This window comes from Callithrix jacchus, chromosome 9, assembly GCF_049354715.1.
Source record: "Callithrix jacchus isolate 240 chromosome 9, calJac240_pri, whole genome shotgun sequence".
NCBI classification, from domain to species: Eukaryota; Metazoa; Chordata; class Mammalia; order Primates; family Cebidae; genus Callithrix; species Callithrix jacchus.
The window spans coordinates 120,591,717-120,615,357 of NC_133510.1; the positions used below are offsets into that span (position 1 = coordinate 120,591,717).

General features: G+C 43.3%; 1 protein-coding gene and 1 long non-coding RNA gene across 6 annotated transcripts in view; one reads left to right on the top strand and one right to left on the bottom strand.

The window, feature by feature from the left end:
• LOC118144359 (uncharacterized) overlaps positions 1 to 21,995 on the top strand; it is a 31,861-nt gene extending 9,866 nt beyond the window's left edge. The window contains exons 3-5 of one of the 3 annotated variants that reach the window (XR_004729123.3): positions 4,221 to 4,285; positions 15,153 to 16,841; positions 17,108 to 21,995. This is a non-coding gene — a long non-coding RNA (uncharacterized LOC118144359). Of the gene's footprint in view, positions 1 to 4,220; positions 4,286 to 5,019; positions 10,006 to 15,152; positions 16,842 to 17,107 lie in introns of those variants that run through there. The other 2 variants (XR_004729124.3, XR_004729122.3) reach the window with 2 other exon arrangements.
• KSR2 (kinase suppressor of ras 2) overlaps positions 1 to 23,641 on the bottom strand; it is a 525,084-nt gene that overhangs the window by 93,047 nt on the left and 408,396 nt on the right. For 2 of the 3 annotated variants that reach the window (XM_035257771.3, XM_035257772.3), the window contains exons 8-9: positions 12,977 to 13,044; positions 10,000 to 10,124 (exon numbers count right to left, since the gene is read on the bottom strand). In XM_035257771.3, coding sequence (XP_035113662.1) covers positions 10,000 to 10,124; positions 12,977 to 13,044 — 193 coding nt within the window. The remainder of the gene's footprint in view (positions 1 to 9,999; positions 10,125 to 12,976; positions 13,045 to 23,641) is intronic. The other variant, XM_035257773.3, reaches the window with a different exon arrangement.

Consider the following 23,641-nt stretch of genomic DNA (forward strand, 5'->3'; position numbering starts at 1 on the left):
TTCTGTGACCTTGCTGAATTCACTAATTATAAGAACTTTAAATATATATATATATATATATATATATATATATATATATATATATATTTTCTTTGGGATTTTTGCATTTTCTTTGGGATCGTCTATGTAGATAACAATGTCATTTGCAAATAAGGACACTTTTATTTCTCCCTTTCCAATCTGCATGTCTTGTTTCCTTTTCTTGCCTTACTGCATTGGCCAGAACTTCTAGCACTATGTGGAATAAGAATGGTGAGAGTGGGCGTCCTAGCTTGTTCCCAGTCTTAGGGGAAAACATTCATTTTTTTCATCACCAAGTATAATGTTAGCTGCAGTATTATTTTAGGTGTTTTTTACAAAGTTGACAAATTTCCTCATTTTTTTCCTGATTTCTATCATGAATGGTTGTTGAATTTTGTTAAACAATTTTTGTATCAGTTGGTATAACCACGTTATTTGTTATTCTTAGCTTGTTAATGTGGTGAATTATGTTAATTCATTTTTCAGATACTGAGCCAATCTTTTGTTCCTGAAATAAACTCCACTTTTATACATTGCTGAACTCTATTTTCTAAATATTTTGTTAAGTATTTTTACATCCATATTAATAAATAATATTAGTCTATAGTTTTCCTTTTTTGTACTCTGGCTTTAGTACCAGGGTAATGTGGGTATATATCATGAATTGGAAAATATACTCTTCTGTTTCTGGAAGAGATTATGTACAGTTGGTGTTAATTCTTCTTTAGATATTTGGTAGTACTCTCCAGTGACACCATCTGGAGATTTCTTTTTTTAGAGTATGATAATTTTAAAATTACAAATTCAGTTTCTTTAACGTTTACAGGGCTATGCAAATTATACGTTTCATATTGGGTGAGTTGTGGCAGTTTGCGATTTTCAAGAAACTGGTTTATTTCATCTAAGCTATAAAATGTATGTGTGTAGCATTGTCTGTATGTTCTCTTTTTATCCATTTGATGACTGCAGGGTCTGTAGTGATGTCCCATCTCATTCCTAATCATTGTAACTAGAGTTTTCTCTTGTTGGTCTTGCTACAGGTTTGCCAATTTCATTTTTAATATCTGTTTTATTTTTCCTGCCTCCCTGTGAGTTAAACATTTTTTAGAGTTTCATCTTGACATAGGGTATTTTTTAGTGTATTTCCTTGCATACCTTTTAAAATGGCTGCTCTGTGTATTATATTATATATACCTAACTTATGGTAGTCTACTGGTGTAGACATTTTACCAGTTTGCGTGAAGTGTTTCTTTATGTCCTTTACCCTTCCCCTTGAATAACGGACATCAGAAAGTGTTATAATTTTTGCTTCAACTCTCAAACAAAATTTAGAAAATTGAAGAGGAGAAGGTATATGTATTATTGTATCTATTTGTATTTTTACTTTTTATTGTTTCCTGATTATCCAAGATTCTTTGTTACTTCTTTTCTGTTTAAAAAAACACTTTTTAGTTATTCTTTCAGGATATATATACTTCTGACAAATAGTCTCAGTTTTCCTTCATCTGACAATGCCCTAATTTCTCTTTCACTTTTTTTTGTTTGTTTTTGTTTTGTTGTAATTTTTATTTTAGCTTTGGGGGTACATGTGAAAGTTTGTTGTTACATAGATAAACATGTGTCATAGGGATTTGTTGTACATATTTTATATCATGCAGGTAGTAAACCCAGTACCTTATTATTTTTAAGGAGTTGTATTTTAGCTATGTTTTAAAAATTATTAATGCAGTGTTATTAGCTGAACATGCACGTTTGAGATGTTCTTTAGGTGGAAAGATTTCTATGCAACTAGGCAAGTACTTTCAGAAGGCATTGACTGTTGTAATGTTGGCAGTATAAAACGAAGGAAGACGTGACCATAAGGCTTGAGAGGATGGGAGGGGAAAAAGAAGCTACAGAATGTTTGATCTGATCAATAAATAATAAAACAGTAGCTAAATGTATTGAATATCTACACTGTATATGTTGGAAACTAGGTAGTGGTTTGTATATACACTGCCTTTTATAGCCACCCTACAAAATAGCATTATTATCTCCAACTTACAGATGATATTCTGAGGCTGAGAAGAGCTGGAAATCTGAATTAAAAACTTTTCTTTCAGCACTTGAAAAAAATGCTGTGCCACTTTCTTCTGGTCTCCATGGTTTCTGATGAGAAATTTGTTGTCATTTGAATGGTTTCTTCCATAGGTAAAGTATTGTTTCTCTGTTGTTGCTTTCAAGATGCTTTTGTCTGTCTTCTTCAGTTTTCAGAAGTTTGAAATGATGTATCTTACCATGGATTTCTTTGAGTTGGTCTTCTTTGGTGTTTTCTGAGATTCTTTAATCTGTAGGTTTATGTCTTTTGCTCGGTTTGAGAAGTTTTCAACCATTATTTCTTTAAGAACATTTTCAGCTCTGACCTCTTTCTTCTCTTCTCTCCTTTCAGGACACCAATGACACCAATGTTAGATTTTTTATTATAATCCCCAAGGGTCCTTGATCCTCTGCTCAGGCCATTTTATTTCTGTTATCCAGACTGTAATTTCTATCACTCTATCTTCAAGTTCACAAATTCTTTCCTCTGTCCCATCCATCTTGTTGAGTCCATCCATTTAAAAAAAAAAAAGTTTCTTTGTTTTTTAAGATGCAGTCTCACTCTGTCACCAGGATGGAGTGCAGTGGCATGATCTCAGCTCATTGCAACCTCCACCTCCTGGGTTCAAGGGAATCTCCTACCTCGGCCTCCTGAAAAGCTGGGACTATAGGCATGTGCCACCATGCCCGGTGATTTTTTTTTTTTTTTTTTTTTTTTGTATTTTTAGTAGAGACAGTGTTTCACCATGTTGGCCAAGATGGTCTCAATATCTTGACCTCATAATCTGCCTGCCTCGGCCTCCCAAAGTGCAGGGATTACAGGCATGAGACACGGCACCCAGCCCGTCCATTGAATTTTTTATTTGGTTACCATATTTTCTAATTGTATGTTCTAAATTTTCTAAATGCTTCTTCTTTTTATCTTCTGATTCTTTGCTGACACTTTGTTTCTTTTCAGGGACTTCTTATATTTCATTAGTCTCAAGAATGTTCATAATTGCTTATTGAAGTATTTTTATTATGAATGCTTTAAAAGTGTCATCAGATAATTCTAAAATCCCAGTCATCTCAGCATTGGCTTCTATTGATTGTCTTTCTTTTTCCATTCAGCTTGAGATCTTTCTGCTTCTTGGTATGACAAGTAATTTTCAATTGAAGCCTGAACACTTGAGTATTATGTTGTGAGACTCTGGATCTTATTTAAACCTTTTGTTTTTGCAGGATTCTTGTGACACTGCTCTAGCAGAGAAAGGGGAGTTACTGCCTTGTTATTGCCAGGGATGGGTAGAAGTCCAAGTTCTCCATTCAGCTTCTGTTGGCCCCTGAAGAGGGGAAGAGTTCCTCATTATTGCTGGGAAGAGACTGAAATCCAGCTCCCCCACAGGCCTCTACTGATACCACTCTTGCTGGGAGGGGTAAGAACGCCAAAAAGCAGGGAGCAGACTTGTTAATGGTGGTGGTGGTAAAAGCCCTGAGTGCAGGTCTCCTTGAATCCACCTCAGCAGGTGTGGGAAGGAGTGCTGCATTACTGCTGGGTGAGGGGAGCGTTCATTACCAGCTGGGGTGACAGTCCCTACTCAACCTTCTCCAACCCCAGCCTGGCAGGAGGACTGGGATGGCAGGTTTCATTCAGTTTGACAAAAGATGGAAGTCTAGACTCCCTACTTGGTCTTTCCTGGTATGGGTGGGTAAGAAAACAGATTTTTCTGTGGTGTTTGGCTGGAATAGGATGGTTATTGGGTAAAAGTTTTCTTGCTAAGTTGTCCCTTTCCTGGGCCTTTGACTAGATGGGGCAGGCTTTTGTTAGGGCTCTTTTTTTTTTGTTTGTTTAAATCTATTGACACATCCAGGTTGCCAGCTTCTTCAGTTCTCAGTCTGGGATATATGAAGCTAAGTCTCAGGAAACTCATCACTGTGTCATTGCTTGGGTCCCTAGCTGGTCTTCCTCCTTCTTACCATCTTATGTTTATTTTACATACAATGTCTGTTGTTTTTAGCTGTATAGTTGACCCTTGAACAACCCAGATTTGCACTGCACTGGTCCACTTACATATGAATTTTCTTCCACCTCTGCCACTTCTCAGACAGCAAGACCAACCCCTCCTCTTCCTCCTTTTCCTCAGCCTACTGAACATGAAGATGACAAGGATGAAGACCTTAATGATGATCTGTTTCCACATAATGAATAGTAAGTATGTATTTTCTTCCTTAGAATTTTCTTAATAACATTTTCTTTTCTTTAGCTTACTTTTGTAAGAATGCAGCATATAAGACATAGAACATAGAAAATACATGTAAATAAACTCTTTGTGTTATTGGTAAGGCTTGTGATCAAGTGGACTATTAGTAGTTAAGTTTTTGGGGCATCAACAGTTATATGTGGGTTTTCAATTGTGGGGGTGGGCCCCTCAATAAATGTGTGCTGGATGAAGGAAAAAAGAAAGGAAGAAATGAAAAGAGGAAGGGTTGTATGGATGAAGAGAAGGAGAGAGAAATGGAGGAGGAAGGTCTATTTCCTCCCACTAGACTGTTACTGATTCATCTTAGAATCTGCAAAACTAAGCACAGAAACAAAAACATAGGACGTAGCTAATGAATGTTATACAGATGAATGAATCAACTAAGCAATTGAAAGGAAGAAAGGATAGAGGGAAAGAGGGAGAGGAGGAGGGTAAATTGTCTTTATGGTAAAAGGACTTATCTCTATCTCTTTGAGGACAGGCTGATTAATACATATTGTACTCACTTTTCCTGGCAGAATTGTTGCAATAGGAGAGAAAATCCCTTCTGCAGGTTAAACCCAGATCTGTGTCTGAATGGGACCAGCAGCTGGTGGTTGTGTTCCATTAGAAGGAAACTTATTAAACTCTACCAGATCAGGCAGGGAAAGGCTAATGGCATAATTCCTCTTTCTGAACATAGATGAGAGCTGGAAACATCCATCAGCGACCATCCAGTCCAACTACTTCATTCTACACGCTGAGACTCTGAGGTGGGGGGAGTGGCCTCCTGGAGTCACACAGGGCATTAGTGGCCCAGTCCCAAGTGCTCAGGAGCAGAAACACAAGGTTGTGCCAAGTAATAAGAAATTCACATCTGACTCTGGAAATCAAATAGAAGCATGTTCATCACCCAAGTTCCCACTTCACCCAGCTGAGCACTGATTTGGACATGGCGGTGATGGTCACTGTTCTCCCATGGACCCATGGACACTTTCTAAAGAAACTGTCTTCACCCTTCAACCCAACATCCTTTGTTCAATGGACTGTCCTAAACAGACACTTGTGTATTGTGACCTCCATAACCCACTCCCAACACAGGACCATAGGCCAGAGCATAATGGCAGCTGACCAGTGACCTATAATATGGGATGGAATGATGAGATAGGACATTAGGAAGAAGAGCAGAGAGTATTAGGAGCAAAGGCTGAGATTAGATGAGGTTCAAAGAGAATAGGGGAGCCACAACAGGCCAGGACACAAAGAAACCAAAGGTCATAAGGAGTAGGAACTATATGGAGGCAGAAGCAGTGATAGAGAAAAGAAAGACAAAAGTAGAAGATGAGGAAGCTGCCAGTAGTAACAACACATCAGAGCAGACCCACAAAGAGTAGCTGTGTCAGGGTCATGATGGAAGACCAGAACAATGGTCCATGGGCTTGCTTTGGGTCCACGGAGCTGGATTGAGCTCAAGACCATCCTCTATGTCAAGTTCCATGAGGCCCAACTCCTAAATGATGATTTCCCTTTCTCTGAATTGCTCCATGTCCATCCTTTACAAAAGACAACTCATTTTGCTGAGCCAGCCTAGGCGGGTCTCTGTACCTTGCAGCCAACCAAAAAAAGCAAGCCAGCATGCAGCCACTTCAAACAGCTTGACTACAGCAGGCAGAGATTCAGCCTGTGCCACTACTGCAGATGGTATTTTTGATGTCTTGATGTGTAAGTTCAAGGGTTGTAGATTGGTCCCATAGGAATTGGCAGATGCTATTGCTTCTGCTTCTCCTCCTTCCGCTTCCCCCATTCTCCTCATTCACCCCCACTCGGTCTTCCTCTTGTTCCTTCTTTTTTCTCCTTCTCTTCCTCTTCCTCCTTCCTTCTTCCTATTCCTTCTGCCTCTTCCTTCTCCTTCTCTGTCTTCCTTATTATCAAGCTACTTCCATGCCCTGAGTATTCGGTGTTAGACTAAATCCTTTATATGTATGATACACGTAATCCTCTCTGCAACCCCAATAATACCTCCTATTTTGTCTATTCTACAGAAAGGAAAACTCAGGTAGACAGATCTTGAGATAAGTGGCCCACAGTCACACAGCAAGTTAAAGAGCTGAGTTGCAAGCTCAGACTTCCTGACTCCAAAATCTACACTCTAACCACTGTGCTAGGTGAAAAAGCAAGGCCTTTGTGAACCTGGACTGACTGAACTAGACAGGAGACAAGACAAAGAGCATTAAAAAAAAATCTTCGGACCAAATTGGCTCAGAAATTTATTGCACTAACCACATAATTGCCTGACAAGAAGAATCTGTGTGAAGCCAGTGAGAAGAGAAATGGGGAAAAAATAACCCAGCCCTATGATAGATCCTGTCCACCTTCATGTCAAAGCCGCTTTCTTAATATAGGTTAATTTATTTCCCTTATCAAATTCTCCTGCTGGCTGACAAGCAGAACAATGTCACAGCCACTGATCTATCTGACCTATGTTTTAGTCTCATCTGACACCAGGAGGCTCATTGTATCTGTAAAGCCAGAGAGAAAGGTCTCAAGGTGGTTCTGAGCTCCTTGCCCCTCAAAATGTCACAAAGGAAAGAAGGGGTTATAAGGGATATACAGTTATTTTACTTCCCAGGAGCCTTACCATTTGAACTTGCTCAGCCCTCCCAGCAGTGGGGATCCCCTCTCCTAGAGATCTACATCTTTTGCAAATAACGAAGGAAAAGTGGACCTAGCCCAATGTTTTGATCAGAGGCCCCAAAATCTAAGCTGATAATAATAGCTAGAATTTCCTGGATCTTAACAATGGGCCAGGAAGTACACTGAATGTTCATTGTTGAATTCTAACCTCACAACAACTGTCTGAGGTTGGTGTTCTTATTGCCCACCACGGGCACTTTGAAACATGACTACAAATCTGTGGACTCTTCCCACTAAGAGTTGAGGTCTGTATTTCTTCCCTTTGAATCTTAACAGGCTTGTGACTGCTTCCATCAGTAACGTGCACAGAAGTGACACAGTCAAAGTTCCACCTTGTTTGCTAATTCAGTTGCTTTTTGAGCCATGAGCTGCCCTGAGGCAGCCATATTGTGAGGACACCCAAGCATTACAGCAAGTCCACATACAGGTGCTCTAGTTGACATCTCTGCTGAACCCAGGCTTCTACTCAACCCAGCCCAGGCACCAGGCATGGAGTGAAAGAGCCTCTAAATCAGGGGTCAGAAAACCTTTTCTGTAAAGAATCTGACAGTAAATATTTTAGGGTTTGCAGGCCGTGCAGTCTCTGTCACGACTATTCAACTCTGACATTATAGCATAAAAGCAGCCACAGAAATAAGGGTTTGCCTGTGTTCCAATAAAATTTTATTTACAAAAATAGATGGTGGGCTGGATTTGGCCTGTGGGCCATAGTTTTCCAATCCCTGTTTTAGATGACTCCAGCCCTTATCTGTATGAGTCTTTCCAGTTGATTCCCATGGTGGAGCAGAGACAAACCATTGCCTCTGCTCTCTGTCCTAATTCCTGACCTACAGACTCTGTGAGTATAATAAACGGATGATTGTCATATGCCACTAAGTTTGAGTAGCTTGTTATGCTGCAGTAGATAACTGGAACAGCCTCATTTTACATACAGGGAAACTGAGGCTCAGAGACATTAAGTTACTTGCTCAGTCTTATAGCTAGTAAGCACAGAAAGCCACAGCTGGTTGCCAGGCTTGCCCAATTCTGATTCCAGAAGCCAACTTCACCCCACTGCTGAAATGGTGCCACAGGGAGCCAGATGGCAAATGGCTTTGAGATAAAAATGGCAGGTGAGATAGCTCAAGAGCAAGGGAACACACGAACTTTGTGGGGAGACGTGGAAGGAGAGGTCAGAGGTACAGGAGGGACCAAATTATGCATGGCCTTTCAGGATACAGTAGAGTCTGATTTGTTTTCTAGATGCAACAGAAAGCTATTGGATGGGTTTAAAGCAGGGCATGACATAATTCAAATTACATTCATTGAGCATCACCCTGGCTGCTGTGCAGGAAATGGATTGGGAAGGGGGCAGTCCTCTCTCTGTGCCCTGCCAATGAAAGGTGACTTGGCTATCACCATGCTCCTTTAGGACCTGGACACAGGTCAGTGACCTGCTGATCCTTGGGCTGATGTACTTTTTCCGCTGATATAGTTAGGATATTTGTCTTCTCCAAATCTCATGTTTAAATTTGAACCCCATGTTGGAGGTGGGGCCTAGTTGGAGGTGTTTGGGTCACAGGGGTGGATCCCTCTTTGGCCCCTTTTGCAGTAATGAGTGAGTTCTATCTCAGTTAATTCCTCCTAGAGCTGGTTGTTTAAAAGAGCCTGGCACCTCTTTTCTCCCCCTCTCTCTCTGCTCTGCCTCTCTCTCTCCCCCTCTCTCTTGCTTCCTTCCTTCCTTTCACTGTGTGGTGTCTGCTCCCCTTCACTTTCTAACATGAATGGAAGCAGCCTGTGGCATCCCCAGAAGCAGATGCTGGTGTCACGCTTCTTGTACAGCCTGCAGAACTGTAAGCCAAACAAACATTTTTCTTTATAAATTACCCAGCCTCAGATATTCCTTTATAGCAATGCAAATGGACTCAGACATCTACTTTCAACCTAAAGCATGAAAGCTTTGAGATGCTTGGGAAATCACCTGCTGGTGTGTGCAACCTTTGCCTCCTGCTGTGAGGCTTGACATGTCCCTGGGATAGATTTGGTACAGCCACATCAGCAGATCAAATAAGGGATGTGGAAATCATGCCAGAAATATCCAGGCCACAAATGAAAGAAAGATGCACAGAGGGGCCCACTGCTGACCACCTGTCTGAGGGTAGAAGCCAACCAAACTACCCGTTGCTCAGAGATCAAGGCCCCCAAGAAAACCCACCCACCCAGCCTCCACCAGAAGCTCAGATATAGACCCCTATTCCTAGGTCTGATGGGACAGATGTGTCAGAAAGCCCAGAATCATCTGCAAAGTTGGTCCTGGAAGATGGTGTTATGGTTTGGCTGGGTCCTCAAATATCTTGAATTGTAGCTCCCACAATTCCCACATGTCATGGGAGGGACCTGGTGGGAGGTAATTGAGTCATGGGGGCTGGTCTTTCTTGTGCTATTCTTGTGGTAGGGACTAAGTCTCACAAGATCTGATGGTTTTATAGAGGGGAGTTTCCCCACATAAGCACTCTCTTGTCTGCTGCCATGTAAGATGTGCCTTTTGCCTTCTGCCATGATTGTGAGGCCTCCCTAGTCACATGGAACTGTGAGTCCATTAAACCTCTTTTTCTTTATAAATTACCCAGTCTCAGGTATATGTTTCTCAGCAGCATGAAACAGACTAATACAGATGGCAAAACCTCTCACAGAGCAAAGCAAGTGAGGTCTGGACCACGAAGGAAACTCCTTTTAAGTCTCTCTTCCCATCCCCATTGTGCCTTCCTGGACACTCATCCATTCTCACTCCAACATGCCCTCTCTCTAAATTAGATTTCTGGCACATGAATCTCTCCACTCATCTCTGGATGTCCCTCAAGCTTTACTCAACACAAACATCACAGAATTAGGAGAGCCGAGACGGGCTGGGAGGGGGCGCCATACTCCCAGATCAACCCTTCCTCCCTCCTTCCCCTCACCCAGCAGTGGTAGCCCCACATGTCCAGACCCAGCAGAAGCCAAGCCTTACCTTGTTGATTTTGTTGGTTTTGGGGAGCGTCTGACTGATGTGTAGGTCTGAATACCGAGGTGGCTTCCGTAGAGGGTTGTTGATGTCACATGGAACGGACTCTGTCCGGACTAACCTTGCTGGATCCGTAGGGGTAAAAACAATGGTTTGGGAATTTAAGTATCACTTTGGCTTTGGTTATGCCAGGAGAGCATAGCTCAGATCCCACCTCGTAGGCCCACGCCCAAGACTAGAGGACAATTCACCAAAAGTGATCATCGTTTTGTCACAGTGGTGGGATCAGGGTATTTTCTGTGGTTTGTAAAATATTTCTATTGTCCATATATGACTTTTAACAATTAAGATGATAAAAATAAAACTAAATCTGTCAGGTTGTTAAAAATACCGTAATTGTTTCATATTGTCAGAATCAAAACTCCTTTTAAATACACGCGGTTTCTGATTTCTCAGGGCCTGTGATGAGTGGATAAGCTCATCAGAGTGCCCTGTCCCTAACTTTCTAACCTGTGTTAGGATTGTCTTTCCTGCCTTTTGGGATTCCTCAGGCCTAAGCAGCCTGCTGCATATTGAAACACTTTGCCCTAAACAACCCTGTATCCTTGAAAGAAAGACAGCTGTTCCAGGAAGCTGGGCACATAGTGGATGCTAAATAAATGCTTCCTTTTATTTATGTGATCTAAACCACATCACCCAAGCCCCTCTCCCTCCTGTTATTTCTATTACTCACAGGGAATGTGGCAAGGGACAAAAGTGAGAAGCTCAAAAATCAAATTTGATGCTTGCTATTGCTACTTGTTAGCTGCTTTTTTTTTTCCTTCTTCTTTATTTTTATTTTATTTTATTTTTTTTGCGGTGCTGAGAGGAGGGTGTTGGTTGAGAAGTTTAAGCTCCGGACTGACCCAGGGATTTCATTTCTCTGCTTAGCCTGAGCTGCCATCACCATGGAAACTGACTGTATTTTCAACTTCCAACAAACGGAGAGAAAAAGCAAGAAGCTGGTGGATTTCTGCAAAGTTCAGTTTGCTCTGCATGTGCAGACACCTGCCACCTTTGAACAAAAGGTGGCATGGCCTTGAGGGTGGGTGGGAGGGAGCCCTTCTTCAAATGTCAGCCTCTGAGCGCCAGTACCTTCCAGCAGGCTGGTTCTGTCATGTGGGAACCGGGCTCCAGCAGAAACCTCTGCATAGGAGAAGCTGGTGGGAGGCAATTTTTCCAATGAGGCTGACCCAAGGCAGGGTCTCAAGAGAGGTGAGAATTCAGGTGTTAAAATAGCCTTATTGAGTGAATACAGTTATTCAAGGAACAGATGGTTCTCAATTAAGGATGTGGAGTGGGAAGGGCAAGAGAAAGGAGCTGAAGACTTTGCCTTCACTTGCAATTTTCTTGCTTTTGGAGATAAACAATGCAAAGATCATTGAAAACCAGCTGCCCGTTGGCTTTGGGACACATCACAGTGCTTTCAGCAGCAATTTGCCTTCTTTAGGTTTCCCTTGGGTTCATTCTAAATCAGGGCAGATTCCCAGGAATATGCACTGATCAAGGCCAGAGGAGATGGGAGTGGGAAAGTGGGAGGACAGGGAAAGAGGGCTCAGTGTCAGATTAGTGAGCTGCCGTACCCTAAAGTTGCTCCCTGATGATTCAAAGGCTCTAACCATCCTATCGATGAGAGGTTTCTAGGGATGTGGCCAGCAAGAGTTTGAAATATTTTAATCAACTGCTTATATTTAAAAATAAGCATATGGCAAAAATTCTCTATTTGGGCTTTTGTTGGAAATGTCAGAAATGCTGGCAATGTAGGTCCACAGAGCTGGAGTGGCTGGCTACCCTTTCCAGATGGTACTTGGGTTTTCCAGTGTGCCACAGCCCCATCTGGCCAACTTCTCTCATTTAGGACAGCTACTTGGCCCTCATAGACATCTTAGTTTATATCTGACTCCTGCTCTAGAGCAGTGCTTCTCAGCTTTAAGGGGCATAGAAATTCCCTGCAGATCCTGTTTAAAATGCAGATTCTGATTCATAGGTCTGGGGTGGAGCCATAAACTATGCATTTCTAACAAGCTCACAGGCAATCCTGATGCTGCTGGTTCATTGCTTTGAATAGTAAGGATCTGGCCCATGGCATGCAGTAGAACTTTCTGTAATCCATAAAATGCTCTATCTTTGTGTTTTTATTTGATTTTAATTAATCTAAATTTAAATAGCCAAATGTAGCTAGTAGCTACTGTATTGGGCAGCACAGGTCCAGAAAGCCCCTCAGGGATACATTTCAGTGTGGATAATGGGGTTTGGGGGTGATCGCCCCATAGGACAAGGATCAGGGAAACCATTTTGAAAGTTGGACTACAAGACTTCCCAAGGCAGTATCCCTTATGAGTCCTTGGCAGTCAGGGAAAAGCCTTTCATCTGTCTTTCCTTCAGCCAGATTCATCTTGCTTTTGCATAGTAGAATCCTGGTAGTGGCTCTCCTAGGGCTGCTAACTCTCTGCCTGGACAGGTTGGCCCAGACAGTCCTAGGGCCTCAGGAGATGGGACACAGATGACCTAAACCAATAGGCCCAAGACATAACCGTCCCCATGCTCACTTTTGCAAGGCCAATTGATTAAATCTAGAGAACACACAGAGAAAAAACACCCAGCCAGTGCTCTTTTTTGGTGGGAAGAAAGCAACGGGATTGGGGTAAACAGAAGAGGCTAGAAATTAGGAAAGGAGATAGGATGAGAGAGCAGGGGTTGAGCAGGAAGAAAGAACGGGCAGAAGTGTCAGAGCAACCAGTACAGGAGCAAGAAATAAGGAGAACACGCATAGGGGAGTACAGAGGAGACGGATGTCAGGAAGAACGGTGTCAGAGAGAAAGAAACAAAGCAGCAAGTATGTGCAGATCAGGAGGCATTCAGAACAAACCTGAGTGGGACAGCTATTTGGGGGCCTGCAGGAGACTCACTCCTACCCCTAGAACAGTAAGTGTTAAATACTTACCTCCTCGATGGATGATCAGGAGATGGCAGGGTGGGGCTTCTTTGGTGCATTTGTTGTGGCACTTTAACCTGAGAGAGATAAAGAGAGAAAGATGGATAGGTGAATGACTAAGTGAGTGGATAGGTGGGTGGGTGGGTGGATGGATGGATGGATGGATGGATGGGTAGATGGATGGGGAATGGATGGGTGTGTAGATGGATGGTTGAGTGGACTGATGGATGGATGCATGGGTCGGGGGTAGATAAACGGGTAGATGTGTGGATAGATGGATGGGTGGCTGAACAGATTGGATGGATGGATGGATGGATGGATGGATGGATGGATGGATGGATGGATAAATAGATGGATAAATGGGTAGGTGGATGGACAGGTAAATGTATGAGTGGGTGAGTAAATGGGTTGATAGATGAATAGATGAATGGGTGGGAGATTAATGAACAGATGTATCAATGGGTGATGTGTGGACAGATGGGTAAGTGAATGAATAAATAAATGGATAGATGGATGGATATAATGGATGAATGGATGGATGGATGGATGGATATAATGAATGGATGGATGGATGGATGGATATAATGGATGGATGGATGGATGGATATAATGGATGGATGGATGGATGGATGGATGGATGGATGGATGGATGGATGGTGGATGGGTAGGTAGATGGATAAGTGGATAGATGGGATACCCCCATGGTCTGGAAAGTGCTGGGTGCTGTGGATATTAAGATGTGAGATGAGATGGGACAGCCACTGCAAAGGCATATCCTCAGCAACCCAGAAAATTAACTCTGGAGAGAGGCTTCCAGTATCTCACTTTCTCAGGTCAGTCTTAGGTGGTCCAAGAGTACGTGGCAGCTGTTTGATTAGCACTGCCCACATGGACTTCATGTTTTAAAAAATATCAAATATCATGCTTTTCCCATCAGTCTGTATTTATAATAATCATCATCATCACAATTCTCCTCATCATCTTCCATTTACTCGAAGACCCATTTTGTAGAATGCCATTTAGTCTTTATAGCAACCTTACAGATGGGCATTATTATCATTACCATTTTACAGATGGAAAAACTGGGATTAACTGACTTGCCCTGACAGAAAACCTGGGTCAGTGGTCCCAAAGGTGGCTGCTCATTTTTCTTAAAGGCTCAAGCTGTAGGAACCATTCAACAAGGGCTTCCAATTGTAATGAAATCGGTGCCAGGTATTAAGTTTTAGAGGCATAAAGTTGAAGAGTTTAGAGTGAAATGTCTTCATTTGAGAGAAGCCTAAGAGGACAACTTCCTCCTTCCCCTGGAGTTGCCTGACTTCACAAGGATAATAAAAATCATAAATTACTGCAGCCTGGCTTTGTCCTTTTCTTTTAGAGTTTCATGTCAATAGGATAGATACACACTGTGCCATAAGGGGCCCATTCATATCCCCTTGGATTCTCTTACCATTTTGTGCCGAACTTCCAGCAGCCAACATCTTTGCCAGATGGTGGCCCTCAGGCTGCTTGGAGATTTAGTATGAAAGTAGACACATCAGTAAACTGAGAAGTAGGAACTTTACAGTTGTCCCTTACTGTCTTCCTGATTTGATAGTTCTCTTTAAAATAATGGTTCAAATATGCAGGCAGAGACTCGACATTGATTTCTCCCATTTGTCTAATTCAGTGTTTCTGAAAGTAGCATCCTCAGACCAGCAGCATAAGCACCTCCTGGGAACTTTTCTGGGGCCCCATGGCAGACCTGTGGAATCAGTACTTGAAGGCTAGGCTGCAGCAGGCAGCACTCCGGGTCTTAACAAGCCCTCTAGGTGAATCAGATGCATGCTTAGGTATGAGAACCACCAGCCTAGCTGATTGTTTTGGCATATCTGTGCACATTTCCCCCAATTTTCTCTTGTTCGGTATTTCACAGATCTGATGGGGCTCTGAATTCCTCTCTGAAAAAGTGAGACCTGGGACCAGCAAGAGTGAAGAAGGGGAGTAAGGAGGGACATAGGCAGTAGGAGACAATGCTGAATCACATGGTGAGGTGTAAGCCCCTCTCCAATTCTCTTTCAATCTGATGGCACCAGAGAGAAGGTCTCTAACACATGCTATCTCCAGTCCCAGATTTCAACAGGTAGCAGTATCCACAGGGAGTTTTATCAATGAGTTTTTCCATTTGAAAATTTATTTTTTCCAGGTTGCCTTACGAGATGGTTTGAATATTTGTCGCTTCCAAATCTCATGTTGAAACATGACCTCCAATGTTGGAAGTGGACCTAGTGGAAGGTGTTTGAATCAGGTGGGCGGATCTTTCACAAATGGCTTGGTGCCTTCCCTATGGTAACGAGTAAGTTCTCACTCTGTTAGAGACCCTGAGATCTGATTGTGTAAAGGAGCCTGAAACCTCCTTCTATCTCTCTTGCCCCCTCTCTCGCCATGTGACACCCCTGCTCCCCCTTCTCCTTCTACAAGGCCTTACCAGAAGCCAAGAAGATGCTGGTGCCATACTTGTAAAGCCTGCAGAACCGTGAGCCAAAGAAACTTATTTTCTTTATAAATTACCAAGCCTAGGTATTCCTTTATAGCAATGCATAACAGACTAACACACCTTCTAGTAATGGCAAATGATGTTGAGATTTCATTTATGATAATGAGATATATTTTCATCTTTCGATAAATTGAAGTTTAAAAAGGCCATAAATAGAAAATAAATAGTAGAGCTGATATGTAATTATGGATAAAATCATGACAGAGTGTTAGACAGATGTCTGAGTTAGACTGGGAAGGTTGACTTAGACATTTTGGAATCTATGAAAAGAGGACACAGCCCGAAAAGTCTAAGACAGTTGAAAACCATTCAGACGCGCCGTAGATCGTGAGTGTCGTAAAGGCTGCAGAATGCTTCGAATAACAAGAGCTAACATGTGTGATGTGTCAGGTAATATCCTGAGTGCTTTACATCGTTCATTTCATCCTCGTAACAGCCCTAAGAAGGAGCAATTATTGTTAGTCCCATTTTACAGAGTGAGAAACTCAGGCTCATCAAATTTGGATAACTTACCTAAGGTCAAATGGCCAGTAAGAGACAGACGTTCCAAGCCCAACTTTTAACCATGATGCTAGACATCCTCCCAACTTGTCCTCTTTTTGCTTTAGCACCTTGGGGTAGGTGTGGGTAAAGCAGAAGGTTCCCGGGAGCTATGACAACCAGAGTCAAAATGCCCTTCTTTGAGACAAGCCTAAGATATCACCTGACTCTTCCCACTACAGCTGCTTCACTTCACAAGGATAATCAAATCCTGAGTTACTGTGACCTGGCTTTCTTTGCCTTTGCCTTTTCTAAGACTCTCAGACTCTCAGACTTATGGGAAAGATTCCAGTCCCCAAGGGAAAGCTCATGATGCTTCAAAACCCTTATGCAGAGCTCTGCTAAATGTGAAATGAGCCTTTCATTCATTCAACACTTAGCTTGGCCTGGAGTGCCCCAGGTACTGGAGATACACAATGAACAAGGCAAATGCAGCCTCTCTGTTTCTGGGGAGGAATGATAAATGCATAAGTAGATAAATCAAATAATTGCAGGGATCATACGGTCATGAAAAAATATTTCTGGGGAATGATGGGGTATGAGGGAGGTCCTTGGGTAGGTGTCAAGGGTAGGTGAGGTTGAGTTCTGGCACAAAGGTTTGGAGGCCAGAACAAGTGTGGTGAGTTCAAGGGTCAAAAGTTAAAGGTCGATGAGGCTTTTTTTTTTTTTCCCCAAGATGGAGTTTCGCTGTTGTTACCCAGACTGGAGTGAATGGCACGATCTCGGCTCACCACAGCCTCTGCCTTCTGGGTTCAAGCAATTCTCCTGCCTCAGCCTCCTGAGTAGCTGGGACTACAGGTGCGCACCACCATGCCCAGCTAATTTTTTTGTATTTTTAGTAGAGGTGGGGTTTCACCTCGTTGACCAGGATGGTCTCGATCTCTTGACCTCGTGATCTACCTGCCTCGGCCTCCCAAAGTGCTGGGATTATAGGCGCGAGCCACTGCGCCCAGCCTTCGAGGCTTTTAAAGTGATAAGAACAACACAAATGGTGGGGATATGAGGAAGGAAGGGTGGCAGGGGGCCCCGACAGCTACGGCAAGGGCCTGCATTTGATTCTGCAGGTGCTGTGAAGCCACTGGAGGTTTCCGAGGACCGTGACACAGTCAGACTTCTGTTGGGAAGCCCGGAGCTGGGAGAAATCTGCTGATGTCACAGGAGAGTCGGACCAAGAAGTTTCTGCACTTGGAATAGCTGAACTCCTCCCCAGAAACTTCAAGAAATAAATTTTTTCCTTTCTAACACTCCCACCTATGAGTCTTCTCAAATAAACTCAGCTGGAAGAGTGCCTTGCACATGTAAAGAAGCCCTGTTTCTATCTCGTGGGCAGGACTTTGAATCAGGGGCATGCAATTTAATATAACATGTAGACCACTGCCAACCGAAGACAGGATAGGTGAAGCTGCCCACGACCTTGGCCTGTTTCCTGCTCTCCTCCTTGGTATTGCTTCTCTCCAGAGTCCCTTGTTGCTTGTCTCTTGCAGTAATAGAAAAGCCCTCCTTGACCTCTGTCCCAAGAGTGGTAGACAGAACACCGTTCCTTCTAGCCAGGGGCTTCAGGGGGCAGCATTCGCAGTGGAAACACAGCCTTGCTCATGCAGAAAACCCCAAGAGAAATATCTCCCATGCCCAGGCACTTAACCCTTGCATGGAGGTTCGGATGTCAAGAACGAGAGCCAGCACATCCAGGATCTGCTAATAGAGTCAGCAGGATTAGGCGAGCCCTAAAATTACATAGACTCTGGAGAGAGAGGGAAGAGAGACCACAGCAAGGCTTTGCAAGCACACTATGTCACACTTAACGGAAACTGTCTTTCCAGCTGGAAATGTTCACCCTTTTCCCAAAATGTGGCTTTTCCTTTTCCCTACCCATGGAAAAAAGAGCTACTAGCATATAATTTACCAGGAGACCACCTGCTTCAAAACTGGATTCCCAGGCCTCACCCTCCAAGGTCCTGATTCAGTACGTGTCTGTTGCGAATGCAAATTTTAAGCAAGTGCACAAGAAACGTGAGAACTACCGTATGAGAGGAACACATTCTACCTCCCAGATGAGAGATGTATGGGAGCCTAAGTATTCCAGAATACAATGTTCTCCTCCAAAAGGAAAATGGGGAAAGTGTACAGAACAAACCGAGATTCAAATCCTGGCATCACCACTCCCTGGCTGTGATAACTTGGGCAAATTGCTGATCCACTCAGAGCCTCAGTTTCCCCATCTGTAAAGTGGGGACCATCATAGTACCTCTCTGGGTTGCAGTGAGGACTAATGATATAATGCAAGTAAGGTGCCCAGGACAAATACCTGGCACACAGAAGGAACTCAAGAAGCAGCCGGCTCGGTAGCTCACGGTTATAATCCCAGCATTTTGGAAGGCTGAGGCGGGTAGATTACGAGGTCAGGAGATTGAGACCATCCTGACTAACATGGTAAAACCTGTCCCTACTAAAAATACAAAATTAGCTGGACGTGGTGACAGGCACCTGTAGTCCCAGCTACTCAGGAGAATTGCTTGAACCTGGGAGGTAGAGGTTATAGTGAGCCAAGACCACGCCACTGCACTCCAGCCTGGGTGACAGGAAAAAAAAAAAAAAAAAAAAGTGGCAGGTGCTGTTCTTTTTATTACAGTAGTTACCGTAATTATTGCTAGTTTGTGCAGCAGCTTTCTACAGCAAGCCCCTAAGATCCTCTGCTGGAGGACTCTCTTTGGCTGGAAATATGGGCTGGCTGGAACATTTGGAGACTTCTACCAACTATGGGTGGGCATTGGTTGATGGATATTCCAGCCCCCTCTTTCATGGGTGGCATGACCCAGAGGTATACTTATTTTAGATTGTATCCCAATCCCCCCAAGTTGTAACCTGCTCTTTGATACACCCATTACCGCTGCCTTAACCCTCTGCCTCACTTCCCTACTCCTCTATTGGTGTGGCCTGGGATCACCTCTCAATAAACTACTTGCCCTCACATCTTCATCTCTGGGTCTGTAGAAACAGGGAAGCCCAATTAAAACACCTGGATTATTAAAAGAAATTCAGAACACCCACGTGGCCTTCCCCACAGCTCTCACACCAAAACCAAGCCTTCTGCCCCTTGGCTCCTTGTGCATCTCTAGCTGTCAATCCTGAATGAATTTGGTTCTCCAGATGCTCCATTCCCCAAGAGGGAAGGGAAGAGGTGAGGTAGACACAGCAGACTGCCCCCAACAATGTGAAAGATGGCAAACCTCCACACCAGATGTGGGCCTGGAGGAGCCCCATGTTTCAAGATGGTGGCTCTGAAGGATTCCCAGGCACCAAGGAAGGTCCTATATGGTTCCAGAAGCGGTCAAAAGTTTACCCTTTGGAATTAAGCTGACCTGAGCCTGAATCACAGGTCTGCCCTTCCTGGCAGGGCAAGAGAGCATCTAATGAAAGAATGTCTGAGAAGTGCCACATAGGCACCGAATAGGTCAATGCATTAGCAGGCAGGGATAAACCCACTCTGAGCGCACACAGGGAATGCCCTGCCACCCTCATAGAACCTGCAAACTTGGAAAGGATTTATTTAAAACTTTCACTGCAAATAGTTAATTTTTTTTTCTTTTAACTTCCAAGGCTTAATAGGATAAGCTTCAGTTATTGGGAAAAGTTGCTTACAAGGAACATCTCAGTCCCCCAAGGGAGCTGCTGTCTAAATGAGACATTATCTCTGTCTGAAAATGAAATATGTGAATTTATGTGGAGGGCAGAATCTAGGTCTTCCTCATGTTCTACCTTTCCTTTCCTTTCCCCCTTCATTGAAAGGCACCTGGTGCTTATTACCTCGTGGGTAAGTATCAGAGAGATGGAGGGAAAGAGGAGGAAAGAAAAAGAAGAATGGGCAGAAGGGGAAATGTGTCAAACACTGTGAATTTAGAAACATTCTATCCCCATCAAAACGTTTTTGAAAGGTCGTTTCTATTTCTTATAAATCACATCCCCACTGCCATGTGTGTACCTATGCAACTATCTTTCATATTCTGCACATGTACCCCAAAACCTAAAACGCAATAAAAAATAAGAAAATTTTTAAAAAATAATAAAAATAAAAAAATAAATCACATCCCTGTTAGTTTGTGAAATGCAATATTGCCCAGTCTGCATTTCCTTCTTTCTTCCTGCCCTTCTTCCTAATGTGGGGCTCGGGGCAAGGATTTGGCCAGAAGCAAACTGGATCTCCATGGATCTTACTCCAGGAACTGCAGGGGACAAATGGTCTCTTTCACGAGCAGCTCTGCTGTTTTCTTGATAGATCTGTCATGGCCCCCTGTGAAGCAGACACAAGCCTAGAGCCTGGCACGGAGCTGGAATCAGAACGCTGACGTTCACAGGAGACACAGGCAAGACCCCTACTAGGGAAGACTGTCGCGTCAATTTCTCACTGCTCATTGGGCGATTCCAACCAATGGATGAAAATTTGCTCTGATCACTTTTGATCTCTCATTTCTCCTACTTTTTCTTGTTCCATACTAGCTAACTTTAGAATAATCCATCTGAGTAGGGCCCAGTTTTCCTTCCAGAGTGCAAATGGAACATTTTTAAAACCTGGCTCCTGATATCCAATTGAGGCAACATTAAACAAGCACAAACTTTGAGCACGGCGCTAAATTACACAACCCGTTTCCCTGAACAACAATCTCTTAAGAGCTGGATAATGTTACACCCATGTAATAGATTAAAAGTACTGGACATCTAGCTTTCGCTGGCTTACTTTTGTTAATAGTGAATATCAATTTACATATGGCTATGGAATCACAATATTGACGAGAATAGGAATAACAATTATTTCCCTTTACCATGTGAGATAAACTGTGTGAAATGTTTTACACATATTTTAACCCTTATTAGCTTCTGTTTGAGAGAACTTATCTGTTTGTTTATTCTCACTGCAGATCTAATACATTTATTTTGGTCACTCATTCTTCAGAAAACAGAATTGAAAAATCCTCATAGATGTGCCCCCCTGGGAATCATGTGTGATCATGTGATATGAATTCTAAGTCTTCTATGTGCATGGTTTTAAAACCTCAATTCAAGTTTAAAACCTGCAATCAAGTTTAAGACTTGAAGTTTAAGACCCTTTAAACTGCTCTCTCTTTCCCCAGTATTTTCTTTTGCTTTTTAACTTTTATTTTAGGTTCAGGGGGCATGTGCAGGTTTGTTATATAGGTAAACTCATGTCGCATCATGGGGGTTTGTTGTACACATTATTTCATCACCCAAGTACTAAGGCTAGTGCCCAGTCATTATTACTATTTTGTTTTTACAACCTCTTCCTCCTCCCACCGTCCCCACTCAAGTGTCTGTTGTCCCAGTGTCTGTTGTCCCCAGGCTGAAGTAGGGTGGTATGATTTCGGCTCACTGCAACCTCCACCTCCCAGTTCAAGTGACTCTCCTGCCTCAGTCTCCCGAGTAGCTGGGATTACAGGCGTACGCCATCATGCCTGGCTAATTTTGGTATTTTTTGTAGAGACAGGGTTTCACTATGTTGGCCAGGCTGGTCTCAAACTCCTAACCTCAAGTGATCCACCTGCCTTGGCCTCCCAAAGTGCTGGGGTTACAGGCAGTGAGGCACTACACCCATACCATCCCCCTTTCTGTCCATGTGTTCTCATCCTTTAGTTCCCACTTCTAAGTGAGGACCTGTGGTATTTGGCTTTCTGTTGCTATGTTAGTTTGCTAAGGATGATGGCCTCCAGCTTCATCCATGTTCCTGCAAAGGACATGATCTCATTCGTTTTTATGGCTGCATAGTATTCCTGGTACACCCATTTTCAAGTCAAGAAGACTAGGGTCTGGTAACAAGCTCGGTTATCCAGATAGTTATGGGCAGAGTTGAGATAATCGTCCATGCATGCCCACAAGAAAACACCGTGTTCCTCCTCTGTGTCAAGGGCTCTGCTAGGCACTGGGGGTGTAATAATTAAACAAGACAAGAATTCTTTCTTTAAAGATCTTATAGTCTAGTATAAGATCTATAGATCTTATACGTTATCTTATAGTATAAAGAAATTTCCTGTCCAAGAATGTAAACCCATCTCTTGTGGCTTCAAGCATGAACATCTTTCTATTCATCCTACTGCCCCCAGATTGCCTCTTAGAAATGAGCCCACCTGGATTTGAACCAGATTTAGGGGGCCTTGTATTGGCAAGAACACTCTCTCTCCAGAGGTCCCTACTGAGATTCATTTAAGCAACAAATATTTACTGAGCATCTACCATGTTCCAAGCATGTGCTGGCCCTAGATGTTTAAACAGTGAGCACTTTAGAAACGAGACGGGCCTGCCTTCAAAGAATTTAAAGTCTGGTCAGGAAGACAGGCAGGTAAATAGACAAAACAGGGTAGTATGTAATATGGTGTGACAGAAAAGGGTAGACAATGGCACTTCCGTGACATGACAGAAGAGGGTAGACATGTAGCATTTGTTGCTGGTCTACTGGGTAGCCAGCCCTTTGCCCATATAAAGTGGTTAGAAGTCTGGGATCTTGAATCAGAGAGATCAGTGGGTTTGAGTAACAGATCCACCCACAGAGAAACTTCGAGTCAGCCATTTACTTCTGAAGGCCTCTGATTTGAGGGGAGTCAGGAAAGTGGTGACCGAGCTGAGCTTGACTGATAAATGAGAACCAGCAGAGGTATGCGAGAAAGACCCAGGCAGTAGCAATGGGGTGCAAAGACATGTCAATGGGTGGGCACATGGCCTGCCATAAGGATTGGTGGCTCAGGGAAGCCAGAGCTCTGGGCATGAAGAGGGGAGAGATGAGAGGGGGCCGAGGAGTAAGTAAACATGACGCAGGGTCTCATCATGAAGTTGGTTTTCACCAAGAGCAAGGGGGGACTCATGAAGAAATTTAAACAGGGAGGGGAATGCTGGCTGAGCATTTTGGAAAGACCCCCCTCTGGCAGCAGAAACTTGCAATTAAAGGACAGCAAAGTTTCCATCTCATTATCTTCCCTACTCTCTGTACCTGCTTTTCTTTTTCCAGGTCACTGAATTAAGTGCTCCTGAAGGCTTCTCACACACAAAAAAAGTCAGGAAACCAAATCCTTGCCCTCTTTGCAGGAGGGCTTGGTTCATTGCATACCCCCACTGGGGATTTTGGTCTCGTTGAGTTCCCCTGTCATCTCTCATTTGAGCCAATGCTTCTAGAAATGCTCCAAGTGCAGGATATCAAAACACCCTTTCCCTCACTGCTAACAACTCTGTGTGGTCCAGCTCTTCAGCCTACAGCCAACCACAGTACAAATGAGCAAAGGGCAGTAGGGAGTACTGACGTATAAATCAGACCTCGGGCTCTAGGGACATCGTGAAAAATCACCAGGAACTCCCCAGCACTGTTCTCTCCATAAGAGGACACTGTAAGGGAAGCTGTTAATTCATCACTTACTCAAGGTCCCCTCCCTCCTCTCCTTTCCCTCACCTTCCCTGAAAAAGGAGAAAGTGACTGTAGAGTCTTCTTGGCTCTCCGAACCCAGATGTGTTTCATGAGAACACAAAGATCCATTTGTCATCTTTCAATTCAAGAAAGGATGATGGGAATGTGTGGCAGGCTGGGGAAGTGATGAGGAAAAGCT